This window comes from Crinia signifera, chromosome 3 (assembly GCF_055691185.1).
Source record: "Crinia signifera chromosome 3, ASM5569118v1, whole genome shotgun sequence".
NCBI lineage: Eukaryota > Metazoa > Chordata > Amphibia > Anura > Myobatrachidae > Crinia > Crinia signifera.
The window spans coordinates 193,124,787-193,144,202 of NC_139219.1; the positions used below are offsets into that span (position 1 = coordinate 193,124,787).

Here is a 19,416-nt window from a genome sequence, read left to right on the forward strand (position 1 = left end):
CACAAAATCTGATATTTTCTCAAATTCGCAGTTTCATGACTAAAAAAATCACACATTTTCATGACTAAAAATCGCATATTATCGCACTTTATTGCCCAGATTTTGCATTCCATTAAATATGCGTATTCCAGGAAAAATGGGATTTTGAAAAGTCAGGCAGCTTTCCCACAGTATCAACCAAGGGTCCAAAGGACATCAGTTTCACGCAGTTCCGTTTTTTTTTTTCACTATTGCACTTCAATTAAAATTTAGTTTTATTTAGAGTTTTTTCTTCTTTCACCACTGCGTGACACTGATGTCCTTTGGACCCTTGGTTGATACTGTGGTAAAGCTGCCCGAAGAGGCTGCCTTAATTCATCCAGGCAGTTCCCGGGTAACCCGCATCAACAGGATACCCTATCATCACATATTGATAAGCACTAAAGTACTATAGAACGGTACGCACAATATTTATTTTTATATTACATGGAGAACCCACTTACTACACTATAGAGTGCTTTTTCTCATCCCCCCTTTTCCCAAATATATATATATATATATATATATATATATATATATATATATATATATATATATATATATAATTAACTTAGCAAATATCTAGAAAAAAAATCTAGCACTATACTATAAAATAAATATTAAATAGTGTTTATTGCACACTTATTGCACTCTTATGAGGTATATAGGCCTTGAACATGTTCTTTGTTTCACTCAGACTTCTTGTTAGTACAGGTTGAGTATCCCTTATCCAAAATGCTCAGGACCAGGAGAATTTTGGATAACTGATTATTCCGTATTTCGGAATATTTTAATATCTCAGGCACTGAATCTGAATGCCAAGCAATCATTGTCTTGCACATACATAGTGCCAGTTACATATCATGTCCCCAGTAAGTTTTTAGCAAAAAAAAATATATATTTTATCACTGTCTGGAATGTATGGTTTTCGGAATAATTCGGATAAGGGATACTCAACCTGTAAAGCCAGTGCATATAGACCAGCATGCGTGTCCAGATTGAGGAAATTGTAATACTTTACCATTAAAATCTCACAAACAAGGAGGTCCAACTCATCTGATCCAAGTGCATAAAGAACAGTCCTTCAGGTTCTGGACTCCCGTCAAGACAGCTGTCCCTCTTATATGGCACCAGTAGGGAAGTTTGTTCAGTTGCTCCACCAATGTGTTTTAATCTACTGTATGAGTCAATCTCCATCCATTGACAAGGATAACTTTCAACATTAAGTGACTGTATACAAATTCCTTTGCTTACATCATATTAAGTTTAATACATAGAGGATGGTAGTAGAAATATTAATTGCATGGTGTCTCCTGGGCATAAAACTTTATTGAGTCTGGTATAATTAGCTTAGAAATGGTATAAATCTTGTATTGTGCACAGAAATTATGGTCCGGATGCAATGCGGTGCAAGTTCCGGTGGCAGTACAGAATACCGTCCAAACTCAGCTTTTGTTTTTTAAAAAGGGGTCACCATTTACCAAGCATGATTTTACCTTGTAGGTGATTTCCCTTAAAAAAAAAAAATGTGGCCCGATATGTCCACAGCAACCCACTGAAAATTTCCTAGACTATTTTTAAGGGGATGATGCAGATTAGTTGTATGCAAATCCAATGGTCTGTGTCCGACTCCAATGCATGATTGCCAGGCTACATCCATTTTGAGGTTTTGGATAATAATGGAGAGTGTTTCTGAAAATGGGGCATGCATTTCTTGGCTTTCAGCAACATAGCTGCAATGCCAATCTGAGTAGCCTCATGGCCTCTGGTGTCTGTTGTTTTCACTGAATAATCTAATGCTGCATTTTAGGACACAACAGCAAATCAAAGAAGCAGGTAGGAGGTGTGTATTTACACAAGACGCCTACTGTTCATTAGCATATTCACATCAAAACAGCCATGTGAACTGTGTCCATCTCGAAATCGAACATAAAGATATAAGAGTATTGAGGGATACAATAAGTGGGAGGTCAGTTGATTCAGCTTGTTCTCTAACAAAAGGGCTCACATTCACACCTGACAAGTATTTAGCTGCTGCACCAATAACTAATTAATTAACTAATTCCCTGAAAAACCAATCACCTCCTGCAGCAATATAGCTTGTGAGGCCCATTGTTGCGCATTGCTCTTTGATCCCTCCTAGGGACAATTTGAGGTATAAAATATCCCTTTTGTTTCTTCCAGAATGGGACTCCCAAAAATTACTGTTAGAGTACAGGATTTCAGGGCTAGATGTATTACCTGAAAACACTGTTATCCAAAATGCTCAGGACCAGAAGTATTTTGGATAACAGATTTTGGAATATTTTTATATTTCAATGATGTATCTTGCATTTATGTTGTATAAACACATCAAACATGAAGTTTACACAAATATAGTTTATTTATTTGTGCAGGAAACAAGGTTCCAAAACATGAAACAAAGTTTGTGTACTATCTCAGGTACTGAATGGTAATGCCAATAAATAATTATATTTGGTGCCAGTTACATATCATGTCCCCAGTAGTGCCAGTTACATATCATGTTCCCAGTAGTGCCAGTTACAAACTATGGTTTTATTTAGCCACTCTTGAAATTATGGAGGGTATTCTATCCCGGATTCCGACTGTTGGGACGTCCCGAGAGTCGGAAACCTGGCCGTTTCCAACAGTACATCGTCAGTCGGTATTCAATGTACTGACTGTTGAGTGACGTAAAGTCCATAAATTGTCAGAAACTTTAATGGCAGCATTGAATATGTGAGTTAATCTTAACCCTAATCTCTCATAACCCGGTGAATGGGAAAACACCTCAAAACCCCAATCGCTGATTGGCTGAGAGAGCTCCCAGCCAATCCCTGGCTGCCCATTCATTTGTTTTTTTTTCTCTATCTCTGCCTTCACATATCTGGCTCTCTGGTCCCCTTGCTGCGTTCACCCCCCACTGACCCTGCCCACTTCCAGGCTGCACATAAGATTTACCAAATCATGGGACCGTGCATCAGCTGTAATAGGTTAATAGAAATTGGGCCCAGACCAGTAGTCAAGTGGTCGACAGTCAAATAGTCAACACAGAAATGGCAGACATGTTTCCTTTTTGGAGGTGTCATTTTGTATATTTCATCAAATGTGACTCCAATAGTATACAGTGTATGCTCACCAAGCTCTGGGCAAGGTTGCTCCTGCACTAGCAAGACTTATCAGATCAACAGCAAAAGTTGAAAACATTATTTAATTGTGTCAAACATTATCAAGTCAACCTTCTGTATCGGTCATCCTTAAGGCCAGCCCAAACACTAGGATGACTTCTCCGAGGGGACAAGTCACCCGCTGTCCTCCCCTAGGAAAATTGAGAATTGAAATGTATGGTGTCATACAATCTATATACTTGCATCTTTCCACATGAACTGCATTGCACAAATTTGGACTTTTACACTTAATATCAAATAACCAACATAATGGTCTAATCTGGCAACTGGAATAAGTCAATTTGTGTGTCATATCAGCCACAACATACTGGTGTGTTGCTAGAGACAGATCAGGGATATTAAATTTGATACAATAACAATAACAAATGATTTTTGGAAATATATTTTAAATGTTGGTGCATGTGTGTTACCCCCCAGAAAAAAAAACATTTAGATAAATTTTCATCTATTTTTCCATCTTTGAAAAACAACCTTTTGCAAATATGGTTTACCCCTAAATGTTTGTACAATTAAGAAATTTAAGCATCTGTTTGCAAGAATAAAAAGTAATTTTATAATAGATACAAGGGCAGATACAAAATAAGGGACTGTGTAAATATAATGCAGTAAAATATCTGATACAGGAATGGTTCAAGGAAAGATATCCACACTAAATCCAGTTTCTACAGTCACGCAATAGGTATAATCCAAGTAAAACGTATTTTTTAATCTGAACAAATTAAGGATATGATCTTAATCATCATAAGAATGTTTGATTCTTGTCCAAATTTTTTTATATGTACACACAAATTAAAAATAACAAAAGAAATGCCAGTACAGTATTACCTGTAGCCTAATTCTTAGCAATTTTTTTTATTTCGCTCTTTTCCTTTTATTTCAAAAGTTGCAGACACTTTTGATGCTGCATGAATTGTAGCACTTTTAATTTTGTGTTGAATGGAGGAAGGTGTACAATTGCTCTCTGTGTGATCCTCCAGCTCCTTCATTTCATCTTCTCTAATCACTAGCGCCCGTCCAAGTGATTGTCCGACTATTCGACAGACTTCCTGGGCTTTGCGGCGTGCATTACTTACTGCATTAAGACATACTTCACGCCTGAAACATGATAGATCTCATTTAAGAAACATCAGCTAATTGTATAATAAAAATGTGTTTAAACAAATTGGAATATCTGGATGCTAAGTCAACAGCGTCTATGTAGACAGTCACACCAAATGGTTGACTTTGACATAGTAAATGGGTCGGCATGGCAATGGTTGACACATGAAAATGTAGACATGAGTTTTTCACAATATATTTCATTTAAAAAAAATGTTCCTACTTTACCATCCATGTGTATGGGAAGGGTACGATTGGGAACGGTAAAAGGTGCAGAGAAGCACCGAGCCTAAAGCATGGCAAGAGAAACGAGCCATGCGGTAAACTAATAGGGGGTCCACTTGCGCAGACCAAAAAACACGAAAAACTCAAGGCGACCTTTTCCATTTTGATCTTGATCAAACAAATATGCCACTTTGGTCTTAATAGAAAACATAATTTATATTGCTTCTGCATATTCTACAGCAGATTAGCAAATACTTGATGGAACAAAGATTTAAAGAAAAAGAAAAAAAAATGAAAAACAGTGATATAAAGTACCTTAATTTTTCTATGTTCTCTGGAGAGTGATAGAACTGGGGTGAAGAGATGCATACAGAATGGTCCAATTTTTCAACAAGCATGTTGCAAATGTCCTGCAGCTTTTCAAAATCCTTAAAAATAACATTAACCTGAAAGTGGAAGAAACACAATTGTGAAATATGTAAAAACTGGTACATGATAAGAGCCCAAGTCATGTCTGAACACATTTACTTTCAAGTTCCAGATAGAAAATAGGCTGAAAAGAAACAAAAATTTCATAGCAATGATAAATTGCAAAAATCCCAAGCTGCGTGAAAGACCCTTGAACACAGCAGAGATCACTTGCCTCATGTATTACAACAAAATTAAAAGTTGCTAAAATACTGTACAAGAAAACCATATACATGAGCAAAGAAAAAAGAACCTAGCTGCTTCAGAATTTATCCTCAATCAGCCAATAAGAAGGTCCTGCTGATGATTATCCTGAGCAGCAGTACGTATTTGCACTTGCCCTAAGGCACTTCAGTTGACATTGCTTTAATAGGCAATATATACATCTGAGTGGGTCTGCAACTTTTCATGAATACTGTATGTTATTACTGTACTCTGTGCACACCTTTCAAGTAGCAAATGTGTGCTGTTGTCTGATTTCGGCAAGTCTGCATATTGTGCACAGGGCCAATTTGCATATTATATTTTAGGCTATGCATGTTGATGTAAGTTCAACTGCACTTAAGCCCCAATGTGTTCTAAGAAAAGAGAATAAAATAAACTACACATGAAGTAATAAAAACATGCAACATAAGTATTGAAAATAAGTATGGTTGTATCAATCTAAGCCTTTTCACCTTAAAAAAACTTCAGTGACAAAATAAGTGCCCTAAAACCATGCCTTTGTCTATTTACAAAATATACTATATGGTCAAATATATTTGGCCACACCTGTTAATTATTAAATTCAGGTGTTTCAATCAGACTCATTGCCACAGCACCTAGCCATGCAGTCTCCATTTGCAAACATTAAGCCCTGTACACATGCATCGATTTTTCACGATTTTCGACTTTGCTTATAGAAGAAAAATCAAATCGAATCCCAAACGAAATGGAATGTTTTTTGTGTCACTTTCGATCTACATTCGATTCGATGCGTGCTCCCGTTTTCACAAAAATCGACCAGAAAAATCTACTGTGCAGCCAAGGAAATATCGAATTCAATCTAGTAAATCGAATGTGTACAATGTACCATGAATATATATATCGAATTCGATATAGAATTAGATTTAAATGCAAAGGTACAGATCTAATGCGAAATCGAATGGAAAGATCTAATGCCAGATCTAATAGAAAATGTAATCTAACATTGAATCAAAAGCAAAATCGGTGTGTGTGTAAAGGGCTTTACCGATACAAAAGGAGTTGTTCTGAAGAGCTCAGTGACTTCAAGCATGGTACTGTGATAGGGTGCCACCTGTATAATCCATGCTGGATATTCCACAATAAACAAAGTTTGGTGGAGGAGGGATAATGTATGCGGCTGTTTTTCAGAGTTTGGATTAAGCTTGACTCATTATCTCCATTGAAGGGCAGTTTTAATGCTTCAGCATACCAAGACATTTTGAACAATACTATACTTCCAACTTTATGGCAAAAGTTTGGGAAAGGCCCTTTTTTATTCCATCATGACTGAGCACACAGCAAGGCCTTTAAAGACACGGGGGGGGGTTTCTTTAGCGCCAGCATTGAAGCGGGATCACGGCAGAACGGGCCCAACTTTAGAAGCTGTCTGGCCTGTTCTGTCGATAACGACCATGGATTGTCGCGATCCCGGCCGCAGATGGCCAATCCACGGCCATTTTTGCGGCCACTCTCCCCCCTTTACGCTGATCGGCAGGCGGGACATTAAATCCCACCTGGGCCGGGATCACGGCTGTTGTCAGGGATAGACAGCCGTGATCCTAGATTGAATACCCCCATGGTTAGATGAGTTTGGTGTGGAAGAGCTTGACTGGCCTGCAAAGAGCTCTGACCTCAACCCCATCAAACTGAAAATTCCTAGTATACGGGCCAATAATGTATTCGGATATTGAACACCAGACCTTCTTGTCCAACATCAGCGCCTGACCTTATAAATGCTCTACAGAATAGAAAAAATGCACACAAAAACACTCCAAAATCTTGTGGAAATCCTTTCATGATTGGAAACTTGCAGCTGCAAAAGGGGACCAACCCCATATTAAAGTATATGCATTCTTGTTGATGTAATGGTTAGGTATCTGAATACTTTTTTCCATATCGTGGATCCTAATTTGTGTCAAAACTTCAGAACTAGAAGTGCTCGCTGGGTATAGTGAAAATTATCTGACAAAGCTGAAATTTTGCATATGTGTTACTATTGCAACTTTTCTATACAATTGGAATTTCGAACTAGCAATTTAGCAGTGTCAAAAGGAAAATAGATTTAACTGTTACTTTTCAGTTCTCCAAATATTGAACATAAAAAAATTTGACAAGAAAATTGCAGAAATTCATAAATGTAAGCATCACCTTCAGATTTACCAATCCGTGTTGTTCACAGCATATAATTTCATACACTATGAGGGAGATTTACTAAGATGTGAAATACACTTCACAGGTCATGTTGCTATGGGCAACCAATCAGAAGCTACTTCTTATTTATTTACCACCCTATAGAAGATAGTAGACATCACATGTGAAGTAGAATACACATTTTAGTAAATTTCCTTGTATATTACAAGGATAAGTTTCTTATTGTAACACCCCTTTCCCCCTCTTTCATTCTGCATCTCCCCCCTCCTCCTATAGAATGCTCTAAAAACCTAAAACATTCACAAAAAAATTTCGTGCTTGTTCAAAACTGGTAGATAGGTACAGATGGAGCCGGACTAGACTTTGCAGGGGCTGGCGAAAATATCGCCAGCCTGCTAGCGTCCGGCTCCCGCACGAGATGCTCGCATGCCCCATGGCAACGGAGCTTGCCACCCCCCCCCCCCCCCGAACCCTGCCCGTCTTCCTGAAGCGGAGACGGGCAGGGAGATGCTGCCCAGTCATTCTGATACTGGGACATGCGTGCACATGAGACGCACGCTCGTCCCAGTCCCTATAGCCGGCGCTCGCCAGAGGAGAGGATCTGGCAGGCGCCAGCATTGAATGAGGCCGGCTCCTTCTGTAAGTGAGGAAAATATACTAAAGGTCGATACACACTGGGCAACTATGCCCAGCGTGTATGGACAGCGATGATAGCGTCCATCGCTGCGGGGAAAGCCGCTCAGTGCATACACACTGAGCTGCTTTCCCCCTGCCCGGCGCCAACGGAGGGGTGGGTGGGACGGCGTTGCATAGCGTAGGGCTATGCAAAGCCGTCCTGAAAGCCTCTCATTTGCTGGCTTTCCTGGCGATGTTGCGGGAGCGCGCAGCAGCGCTCACCACAGGGCCATACACACTGGGCGGCTTTGAGCTGAAAGCCGCTCAAACCTGCTGTTTTGAGCGACTTTCAGCTCAAAGTTGCCCAGTGTGTATGGCCTTTAGAATACAATGCACGTTGTTACAGTAATAACACACCACCGTCATAATATTATGGAAATCATGGTAGACACCCATGCTGTTTTGAATACATCTTTTGGGTTCTTTCCATTCCCACTGCACCAGAATCTCAGGATGAATCTGCTTTAAAATGGAACCCACTAGGACTTAACGTTCGTACATGTGACTCGAGTGCAAACAAAAATAAAAAAAGAGATCACAAGAAAATGGACAAATAGTGAAACAACCTGTAGGCCCGGTAGACTATTTCTGAGCAGTTCCAGAACCTCTCCTTACACAAATGAACATTCCTAAGTACAGAAAGCCTCACTCAGGTGGCGTATTAGAAACTACTGTGTCTCAGTTTGTGTCCTTCAATTGAGTAGGAAAAATCCTGCGCCTATGTGTTTTAGAACACAATCAACCCTTTGAATGCCAAGTGAATTTGTCAAAATAGGTGTAAAAACATTATCTCAATCTTCTTTTACACAACATTTTTTATTTGAATTTATATAATAAATGTGAGAAATGCTAGCTTTTTTATTGGACATTTTGCACATCGTTCACAGAATTGTTGGCACTCAAAGCCCCATAAATATCTAGTTGGAGGTTCTTATGGGAAGGTAAAACTTCCATTGTTTGACACACTTTTCTTACCTCAGCTTCCATTTGATAGGTATTAGCTGTTCTTTGCATTTCCCTGGAAATTGTCATATTTTCATCCTGATAAAAAGAAAATAAATGTTTTACCACAAGCCAAAGCTTAGTTTAGACACAGGCTAGATATGTTTAAAGAGCCAAACTTTGACTAAAGGTGCATACACACCGTACAATTATTTTGACCAATTTCGTTCATTTGGGCCATTCTGAACAAAATTGGTCAAAATATCTTTCAGTGTGACTGCGACGAATGATGATGCGCATACCCGCCAGTTGTTCATCATGATTGTTCGTTAACTGTGCATGCAGCTCAATTTGGATATCATTCAAAAACAGCCTATAAACTGTAGCTAGATCTTTCGTCTTTCATCAATATCTTTCGTCAACATCTTTCGTCCAGGACACTGGGTTCAAGGGATATGTCTTTCAACGAAACTGGTCAAAAAAATTGTAATGTGTGTATGCACCTTAAGTTACCTGGAATTTAAGACCCGGGTTGACCCTTTCACACCAAAGAAAAACCTGGGTAATTCAGCAAATTCCTGGGTTGAAAAGCTTATATCCCATGTCAAATTACTGGGTTAAAAAGTTAAATGTCTCTCAATGCAGACACTGGACAGGATCAGCCTGCTTTTGTGTTATGTGACTTCCTCTGCATAATACAGGGAGGTTCATGTAATTTGACAGTAGGACTGAGTGCAGTACATTCTGTGGCATTTGATTTCTCTATTGTATCTACAGTTTTTGGTCACTATCCCCTTCAGTGGTGTTTTTTTTTTTTTTTAGAGCTTCCCCACTGGGCGAGTTTTTTCTGGGGAGCGCTCCCTAAAAAAAACCACCACTGTGTCCCCAGGTCCGGGCAGTGCCGATAAACTGTATCAGCCCCTACCTGGCCTTGCCCCCGCCAACCGGCGTGATGTCACCGCACAGTCATAGACTGCCACACAGCCAGGGGAGGGGAAGAGGACACGCTGCTGGGCAGCACTAAAGCTGATTTCAGCCCAGCTCTAAACAGCAGTAATCCTGACAATTTTCCAGGCTTGCCAGTCTGGGCAGTAAGGCATAGCACAGAAAATTCTCAGGATTATCAGAGAAGGGGTTAAGATGTTCAGGAGTATTTAAGAAAGGGTATTTTATGGAAAATTAGGGTGCAAGAGGCATTTGATGGATGGAGATCATTTTTTAATCAGTTTTCTTCATTAGGCCTACTAAATTAAATGAAAATATATAGATAGTGCTTTTATAAGTTGAAGAACTGCACAGGTGCTCTTGAAGAGCATCAAGTTGCCCATAACTATAGTGGCCAACCCATCTAGTGTTACACAATTACAAATGCGGACGCTAGGTATGCTTAGTCTTTACCTTATTAAGATATTAAGTTTCCGCTTTGTGTATAGTACCCTGCCCTATCATAATTATGCTGCTACAATGTGAACCAATGTACTTCAATCATAACAAGTACCCATGACAACTGAGCTTGTTCTGATCACCAGTGGCGTAACTATCGTCCCGCAGCCCCCGGGGAGGCGCTGAGCGGGTGTGGGCGCCTGGGGGGGCTGCGGGACATTACTCACTGCCTTCTGTCGCCAGCACCTGTGCCGGGTCCCAGCTCTCCCGAGTCCCGGCTACTGCTGCTGCAGCGCTGCTAATACAAATAGTGACACTCGGAAAATGGCTGCCCCCATACTGCAGACAGTTTTTCGTCTGCTTTTTGTAGGCAGCCATTTTCCAGGTGTCACTTTTGATTAGCAGCAGTAGACGGGAGAGTGGGGACCAGGCGCAGATGCGACAGGAGGTAACATCTCATCCACCCCTCACCCCGGCTCCCCTCCGCACACCCCGGCTCCCCTCCACCGCACCCTGGCTCCCCTCCACTGGGTAAGGTAACAGCCACATTGGGAGAGGGGGGGGGGCCTTTGTTGTTAAACCTAGCGGGGGCGCCCCCCTGCATTTTCGGCAGGGGGGAGCAGAATTAGTAGTTACGCCACTGCTGATCACCTATTCAAAAGTTCCCAACTATAGCAGGGTTCGAAGGTACAGACAACAATGTGTATGATGCTAGAGGTGAAACGGTCTTGCTCTTGTTAATACTGCTGGATATACAAATACAAGATCCCTTTCTGAAGTAAGAAGGGGGAGAAAACTTTTACAAGAATACCTTTATAGAGAGGGGAGTTTTCAGTGGATGATTGGAAGCTCTTCACCTATGTAATTCTAGTTTCTTGAAGGTAATCAGCAAGCACTATGGCCTATATTTATTCTTCAAGTAGAAGTGTTCCAATCATCTTAAACCTCAATGATGCTCATCCAGTCCTGTGAGTGAATTATATTGCTAATGTTTTATTCAGGATCATTTGTGTTAATATTGATGTGTTTTTTTCCTTTCTTTTCCATTTACATCAAAAAAGAGCTGGAAGACCACAGGTCAAGTGCTAGACAAGAATGTTCTATGCTCAAAGCAGCACAGGTGAGAGGTCATTCTGATGGACTCACAAAGGAACAAAATGAGCAGTTTTGCGAGTGAAATAAATGCTGCACGAACACCTGAACACATTTTGCTTGCACGCATGCGAATGGATGTTTTGTATAAACATTCATTCACAGCTTGCGTTCGCAAATCGAAGTCACTCTCTGGTGACTAAGATATGCGGCACCTTGGTTCGGGAAGAGAGCAGGCAGCTGACATCCGGTGATATCAGATGTCCACCCCCAGCACCCGCAAATTAACATGGGAATGGACAGCGTTTTCATGGGGACGCCCAAGAACCCCTGGGCGTTCCCATGGGCGCAACTCGTATACACCGCCCCCCATACCACCCCGTGCGAATGGGCCGGCGACTTGTATAGTGGCCGCGTCGGTTTGCAAATGGAGCCTGCACATGCACAGAAATGTTTATGCGCAGCAGCTAAACATCGCTCCCGTGTGAACATGCAGGGGAGCGTATGAATTAGAATGACCTGCATAGCCTGTTATCCCAAATGACAGATATCTAATGCGGTGTACAGTTTTTGTAAAGTTTTACAAATAGATCACAAGTTCTCAATGTCGGTCCTCAGGACCTCACACGGTGCATGTTGTGTAGGTCTCCCCAGCGAATTAAGTGAAATAATTAGCTCCACCTGTGGATCTTTTAAAATGTGTCAGTCAGTAATAAGTGCACCTTTCAGGTAACCAGGAAATCGTGAGCTGTATGGGGTCCCGAGGACCGAGTTTGAGACTGAAATAGTTAATGACTAGTGTCTCCTCGTGCTTTGCCCGACCAGCAATCCAATTGGAGCTACTTGCGCTGTCCTCAAACATCAGCTTTCATCTGCCCCACGCTGCCCGGGGTGTAGGAAGCAGCTACAGGTGTCCAGGAACCCCCGGAGATATTACACAGCCAGTGGCCAGACTCGGAGGTACCTGATTACTGACTGCACACTGCTCCTCTGCTACTCCCTAATGTAAGGAAACGCATAAAGGTCACTTCAGCTCCACTTGTAAGTACTGTGGATATTTCAAATTGAGAGGAGAGGGTACTTATAAATTAAAAGGGTACAGGAAATAAAAAATGTTGGGAACCGCTACTCTACACTACAAACGGTCTGCTACAGACAACCATGAGAAATTCTTTGCTTGTACTTGTTACATGATAGATGAACACTGGAAAAGCTTAAAAATGTGTGTTATGTGTGGGAAGCTTAGTCTGGCAGGACCCACAACCCATCATAGAATCCAACTCTACATTTCGTTGTGCTTATACTGTGTGACAATGCAGTTTAGTGCTATGTACGTTATACTGTAATGCTGCCTGTGACTACATAAGCCTTTTTATTTTTAGGGAAATGGTTTCTAATGACTTCTTAAATGAGGTAAGTTTACTAATACTACTTTTCCACTAGCAACTATAACCCAGGTTTTTGTGTGGGGACTCCGTTTTTTTGGTAGTGGAAAAGGGTCCTTGGAAAAAAAAAAAATCACAGCTCAAGTGTCCAGGAAATTCTACCTGGTAGCTACCAGGGTAGAACATGGGAATGACCTGAATCTGAGTGCAGTGTAAATGGGTCAATGCGACCAGGGATCCATTCGCTGCAATGGAAAAGCTGGCGCTGGGTGATGCTCTCATCGCCTAGTACCGGCTCTGGCCCAGCCTCTGGTGACATCATCTGCCCAGCATTAATCTGGGTGGGGAGGACGGTGTAAAAGGGGTCACAAGCCAGGTCACACCCGGGTCTAAAATCCCAAGTGCGACCCAGCTTGCTGGTGTAAAAGGGGAATAAAGCTTCTAAAAATTAAGAGGCAATGTTGCCGACAGCACCCAATCAAATTCTGTCTAATTTGTCTATTGCATCCTAGAAAATGATATACAAAATCTGATAGGTTGCTATGGGCAACAAAACCTCTTCATTTTTAGAAGCTTTAGTACATTTACTGCTTAGTTTTTAAGCTAATGTATTTCTGTTAATTTTGCAGTCTTCCATTCAGTCTGGCTATAAGTTTCTGTAACTACTGACATGTAAAATAAATGCTTACTGACACTTGCTGTACATGAAGGTATGCATACTATATAACTTTATAACAACTAATGTAAACAACGTGTATCAGCCTGCGCTATTCCCCCTACCCCCTATGAACAGGACTGTTCTCACCGTGACGCCTCTCTGGCGCAGACTCTGCGCAATGTACTCCAATCTCCTCTGAACGCTATCTCTCGCCTCTGCCGCTGCCCCTTTGCTACTTGTAACCCGGATGCACACATGGGCTGTGTCTGGGGCAGCGCTTAGCTCTGCAGACCCGGTCACCTGGACCTCTCGTCCTCCTCTCTTTCCGACCACTAGACCCGGTGTATTTTCCACTTCCTCTACAGCCATGTTTGTGACGTCCGCCGGCTGTACGGAGGCGAAGAACCGTGAGACCGGCGGCTGAGTAGCCATTACACAGACTGAGCCGTTGCCATGGTAACTAACTGACGCAGCGTGCCTGGGCCCTTCTCGCAGGACCGGCGTGCGGTGTGACGCAGTTAATGTATGGACGTAATAATACTACCAAAGTCATCGTAACCGCGTCACGTGTGTAATGAGACAGGTATCTTTCAGATGGAGGTTTCTCTTCTGCGTATGGTGAGGCATAGTGTAGCGTGAAGTAATAAACCTGTACGGTTTACATCACAAAACAGATCTACTGCTGCGTGTTTGGGCGGGGTCCATTCATGGGGCAGTGAAAATCCATTTATCAGGACTTTTTAGTGCCTCCTGTCACATACCCTCCAACATGACCCATTCCATTAGGTACAAAATGATCTGCTTCTGGACTTCTTCCTTAATTTAGGATTGCCTTCACCTTTGCTGGAACATCGTTATCATCACTTAACTAGTTCAACACAGGTGACTGCAATTATCAATTAAGAGAGAAGTCCCGAAACAGAGCATTTTTGTACCAAATGGAATGGGTCATGTTGGAGGGTATGCTGTCATTCACAGGAAGTGTTAGTTAGTATGGATAAATCTCAGCGGTGGCCCTACTCAAGGGAGTAACTACCATAGGTCATGGTTGCCGACTTTCAAAAAATCCTCTCCGGGAGAAGCCCGGAGAGGAATCTTGCATTACAAGTTTTGGGGGCGGGGCTTAACAGTGACATCATTAAGCCCCACCCCCATTACGGGAAATAACCGAAATAACTGCTATCCATGGAGGGGGCGGGGCTAAAATGACACGATTGTGCCGTTTTAGCTCCGCCCCCTCCCCTGAGACCCGGGGGGGGGGGGCCGGGAGGAAGGACCCGATTTTCGGGAGACTCCCGCAAATTCCGGTAGGGTCGGCAACCCTGCCATAGGTGCAAGGGGTGCAGCTGCTATGGGGCCCAGAGGTGAAGGGGGGCCATCTTTGCTGTCTAAGTAATATGTTTTACATACATTTATCACCATCAGTTGCTCAATAGAGGGCCCTTACAAACTGTTGCGGATTCAGTATTAAATCCCGGCGGTCGGGATCCCGGCGTTCAGAATCCCGACGCTGGAATCCCGACCGCCGAAATCCCGACAAGGGGGGGACGTGGATCGCCCCCCCTTGCGGGCTCGCTGTGCTCGCCACGCAGCGGGCCCGGTGCCTCGCTACGCTCGGCACACTAATTTATTCTCCCTCCGGGGGTGTCGTGGACAAGAAAGTGTAGGGATTTCAGCGGTCGGGATTCCAGCGTCGGGATTCTGAACGCCGGGATCCCGACCGCCGGGATAAATGGGCCCCATACATCAGCAATCACAATTTATGGATTTCCAGATACAGGGATTTTTTGGCCAGATAAATGGATTTTACAATCTATCTGAGTTTGCCCACACATTACAGATTTATTTCAGTGATCGGCAGATTTTTCCATCTAAAGATTGCATCTTCATATCTGGAAATTGCCCAATCGATTGCTGTTCATAATGTAAATAGATGAAGAAGACGAATTGGGAATGCCCACACATATAAAAAAGATCTGCAGATAATACCAGATTATTAAACATGTTTAAAAACCTGATTAAGCAATCGATTGGCGATTTTGATTGGGATTGCCAAAAGGGGAAGCCCACACATCTAAAAATTAATTGTGGCAATCATCTCCATATCTGAAAATTGTCACAATTATTTGCTGATGTATGAGGCCCTTTACACTGCATCCCACTGTTGCTATGGGGCCCATGAATATCTAGCTACGCCTCTGGCCCTACTCCTTGCTGGGGTCACTTCCCCCTACAGTTGTAAGGGAAGAGCTCTTCATAGAAGCTTAAAGTTTCTAAGGAAAATTGGAAACAAGGTAGAAAGAGTATACTGTTGCGCACCCAGCAGCTACAAAGGGAATTGTACAGAGATAGTCCTATAATCTCAAAAATCATGCAAGGTACAAATAAAAGTGACAAAACCCTTCACCAGCGTTTAGGATAAATACTTAGAACTCTCCTTCTTGAGATATCCTTAAAAGTAGGAGCGCTTCTCCAATTGTCCACAACAGGCTCGGTGGTGTATAAATTATAGGGGATAAACAAATAACATAGCGTAATCCAGTTTAATGATGACATTTACAACATTAAAACATACAATTCACACAGTACTAAAATAAGGCTTAAAAGTTTTTTCCATAGACAAATAAAGTGCAAAGTGTGCGTTTACCATACGGTATTGAACTGCAAAGAAAAACAGTTCAATATAGGCTTGGAAAGGTGAAAATACCAGGTGGCTCCACGGGCAGGCTGACTGGTAACCAAGTCCCGATATGGCAATCGCGTTCCTTGACACACCTTTGTTCTATCCTGGACAGTTTTTTTTTCTAAGGAAAATTGTAATCTCAGGATGGCATTGATAAGGCGGACGCTAGGGAGAAGAGCATCGATAACTGCTGTCTCTCCCATCTCCTCCCTGTTCTCTCAACCCAGTAGCGCACGCAGGGGGGGGGGGTCTGAGTACCCAGAACCCCCCCAGGAATCTAAGGGCCCTAGGCCAAGTTCAGTTTGTAGTTTATAAAATTATGAGCATACAGATTGCACAGATATTGTGGTACGGCAATTCCCAAGTATGTAATGTGTGATTTTGCCTATTTAAATGGAAAAGGTCTAACCCAGCATTGAGCTTGTCCAAAAAAATAGCAAGTCTCTGATTTGTCAAACTTGATAGAAAATGCAGCAAATGAGGAAAATCTATTAATTGTCGATACTAGCAAAAGGAGAGAGCATTTGGGGTCAGACATAAATATAAGCAAGTCATCAGCAAATGCTGTGACGCGCAGGTCTTGGTTTCCAACCGAAATTCCCTGAAATCCTGGGAGTATCTGAATATAACGAATAAGAGGCTCCAATGTTTAGTCAAAAAGTAATGGAGAAAGAGGTCAACCCTGTCTGCTGTCTCTTTCCAAGAGAAAAGAGGAGGAAGCTATATTATTCACCACATGCACCAACAGAGCAGTTTAAAGAGTTTGTATTATATCACGGAATACTGGGCCAAACTGTTGGTGTAACAAAACTCTAGAGAGGTGAGGCCATGCTATCATATCAAAAGCCTTCTCAGCATCTAAATGAAGAAAAATATAGTCTTCTGCATTATGAAGGCAAGAATGGGATATTGCTGCTATGACCACCCTAATCCCCTGTACCGACTGTTTCCCCTTAACAAATCCAAGTTGTGCAGGTGTGATGCACACCCTATATACACCCTATATACATGAGGTGCCATCATGCTGGGACTTGTAGTTCTGCAAAGAAAAATACATGGTGCATATGCACACTCCATATTATTAATCAATAATAGAAGTTCTTGGTATATTAATTAGCCAATAAATATTTGCCCACCAACCAGCTTCACGGTGACCTCATTTCTGGTGGGTCCCTAATACTAAGTTTGAATCTGGGGTGCGGAACCCCAAAAAGGTTGGCATAGGCCAGTCACCCCAGGGCAGCACACAATTGAAAAATTAAGCTAAAGGTGTATTAATAAGAAAGAAGCAGAATCTAGAGGTTAAAAAGTGAAGTGCTAGAAAGTATAATATTAGTGGAAAATAAATAGTGCTATATAAATTTTTGGGTGTGCCACCCGGAAAGCAACTCAGCCGCACCGCCCCAAATCCATCCCCAAGACTAGCAATTAATGTCAATTTTAGGCCTTACCTACATTGTGCCTCCAGTTTGCAGTCTGTGGCTACCAGGGACCAAGCTGGTAAAATATTATTCAAATCAGGTGGGTGGGGTGCTACTCTAATGCTGTGTACACACGGTCAGATTTCCTTTCCGATGTTGACGATATAGTCAACATCGGATCGGCATCGGATGCAGATCGCAACGATCCCGATCCGATCCCGATGCGCGTTCACGTATCGGAAGCCAGAAAGTCTTGGCTGTCTTGTCTATATAGTGCAGATCTGCACTATATAGTCCAGATAGGATGCAAATCGGATGTGCCTTAAGATCCTATCCACGATCCTATCTGATTAGATCGTGGATAGGATCTTAAGGTACATCTACCGTGTGTACACACCATAAGTCTAAGTCACACACTTGCTGCATAAACATCCCTTCACAGCTTGCGTGCGGGGAGGAAATCATTCAATGTTCACCGACCATCAAATTATTTCTACAGTACTTGCAGATGTAAGACACCTAGAGAAGCCTTGACGAGGCGCGGAAGCTTATCATATATTTAGCAAAATATATGTAACTAAGGCTGTGTACACACGGGCCGATTTTGTCTAATATCGCGGGCAATATGGTCGCTGAGCGACCATATTGCCCGCGATGGGAGTGTGCACTGGCTATATCTCGCCGGGTGCGCGCTCCCGTTTTCTCCCCTGTAGTGATCGATGGTCGCAGGAACATGCTCCTGCGACCAGCTGATTTCCACTGCCGGGCTCCCCCCGGCAGTTTCTTTTTCATCAGCGACCATCTCTGGTTGCTGATGCAAAGGGGACACTGAGCGATATATCGCTTGGCAATATATCCCCCCCCCCCCGTGTGTTTACGGGGTTTAAGATCTCTGAATTGCCTGCTATTATGTTTGTTCTGCAAATCTTATTACTAATGCCCATTGGTGTGCTGGGGGTTAAATCCCCCTCCCTTGCAGCACCTGGGGGGCATTACTGATTTGATTGAGCAGCTCTCACATGTTTGTTTTTAGATGTAAGAACCCTCTCTGGTGTCTTACATCTGTGAGCGCCCTGTGTGGGAAGTGGCTGGGCAGCTTAGCATGGGAATGCCCAGCAATTTCAGGGGGAATGCCCATGAAATGCTGGGCATTCCCATAGGCGCGACCCCTCAACTCCACCCCCCATGCCTCTGTACACCATGGAGGTTGTGAATGGGGCAGCGAACAAGCAGTTCGCCATGTCCGTTCGCACCAAGCAGCTGCACATAAGCATAAATGCTCAGTCGATAAACATTGCCCCTCTCCTGTGCGATCGTGCAGGGGAGCGAGCAAATCAGACTAACCTCCATGATGTACAGAAGCCATCAGGATTTTCAGGGTTGGGGGTATTCAGCTCTTCCTCCTGTTTTTTCTATTTCATTACATTTTTATTCTTGTAAATGGGTGAGTAAGGGTCAAAGTGCATTGCTTTGCCCAGAGCCTATATTGCTGTTAAGATGCCATCTCTGTCATGTTTACTCAGCGGAAAGTTTTGGGCCTGCCAGGAAAGTAGTGACAACACCTGACACCTCCAGATGAGTAGGAAGATGTGCATTAGGGATACCGTCCCATTCTGTGTGTATTTGGTGGTGCCCAGTAATCTCAGTAAGCACAGCTATAGCAGCCAGCACTGTTGGGATGGGTGGTGATAATTTTGAAGTAAGATTTTGGGTACAGTGATGGGTAGGGTGAGAACATTGAAGGGGGGGAAGTAGCTGTGCTCAGCCCTCTCACCCACATCTGCCCCACAGACACTAACTCTAT

General features: G+C 42.6%; 1 protein-coding gene across 1 annotated transcript; it reads right to left on the reverse strand.

Moving 5' to 3' along the window:
* Positions 1–2,377: 2,377 nt before the first annotated feature.
* IRAK1BP1 (interleukin 1 receptor associated kinase 1 binding protein 1) lies at positions 2,378–14,006 on the reverse strand. Its single transcript, XM_083177165.1, has 4 exons — positions 13,656–14,006; positions 9,024–9,089; positions 4,845–4,975; positions 2,378–4,301 (listed from the first exon to the last, which is right to left on the reverse strand). The coding sequence occupies exons 1-4, from the start codon at positions 13,938–13,940 to the stop codon at positions 4,046–4,048; spliced, it is 738 nt and encodes a 245-aa protein (XP_083033291.1). The 5' UTR covers positions 13,941–14,006; the 3' UTR covers positions 2,378–4,045.
* Positions 14,007–19,416: the final 5,410 nt, after the last annotated feature.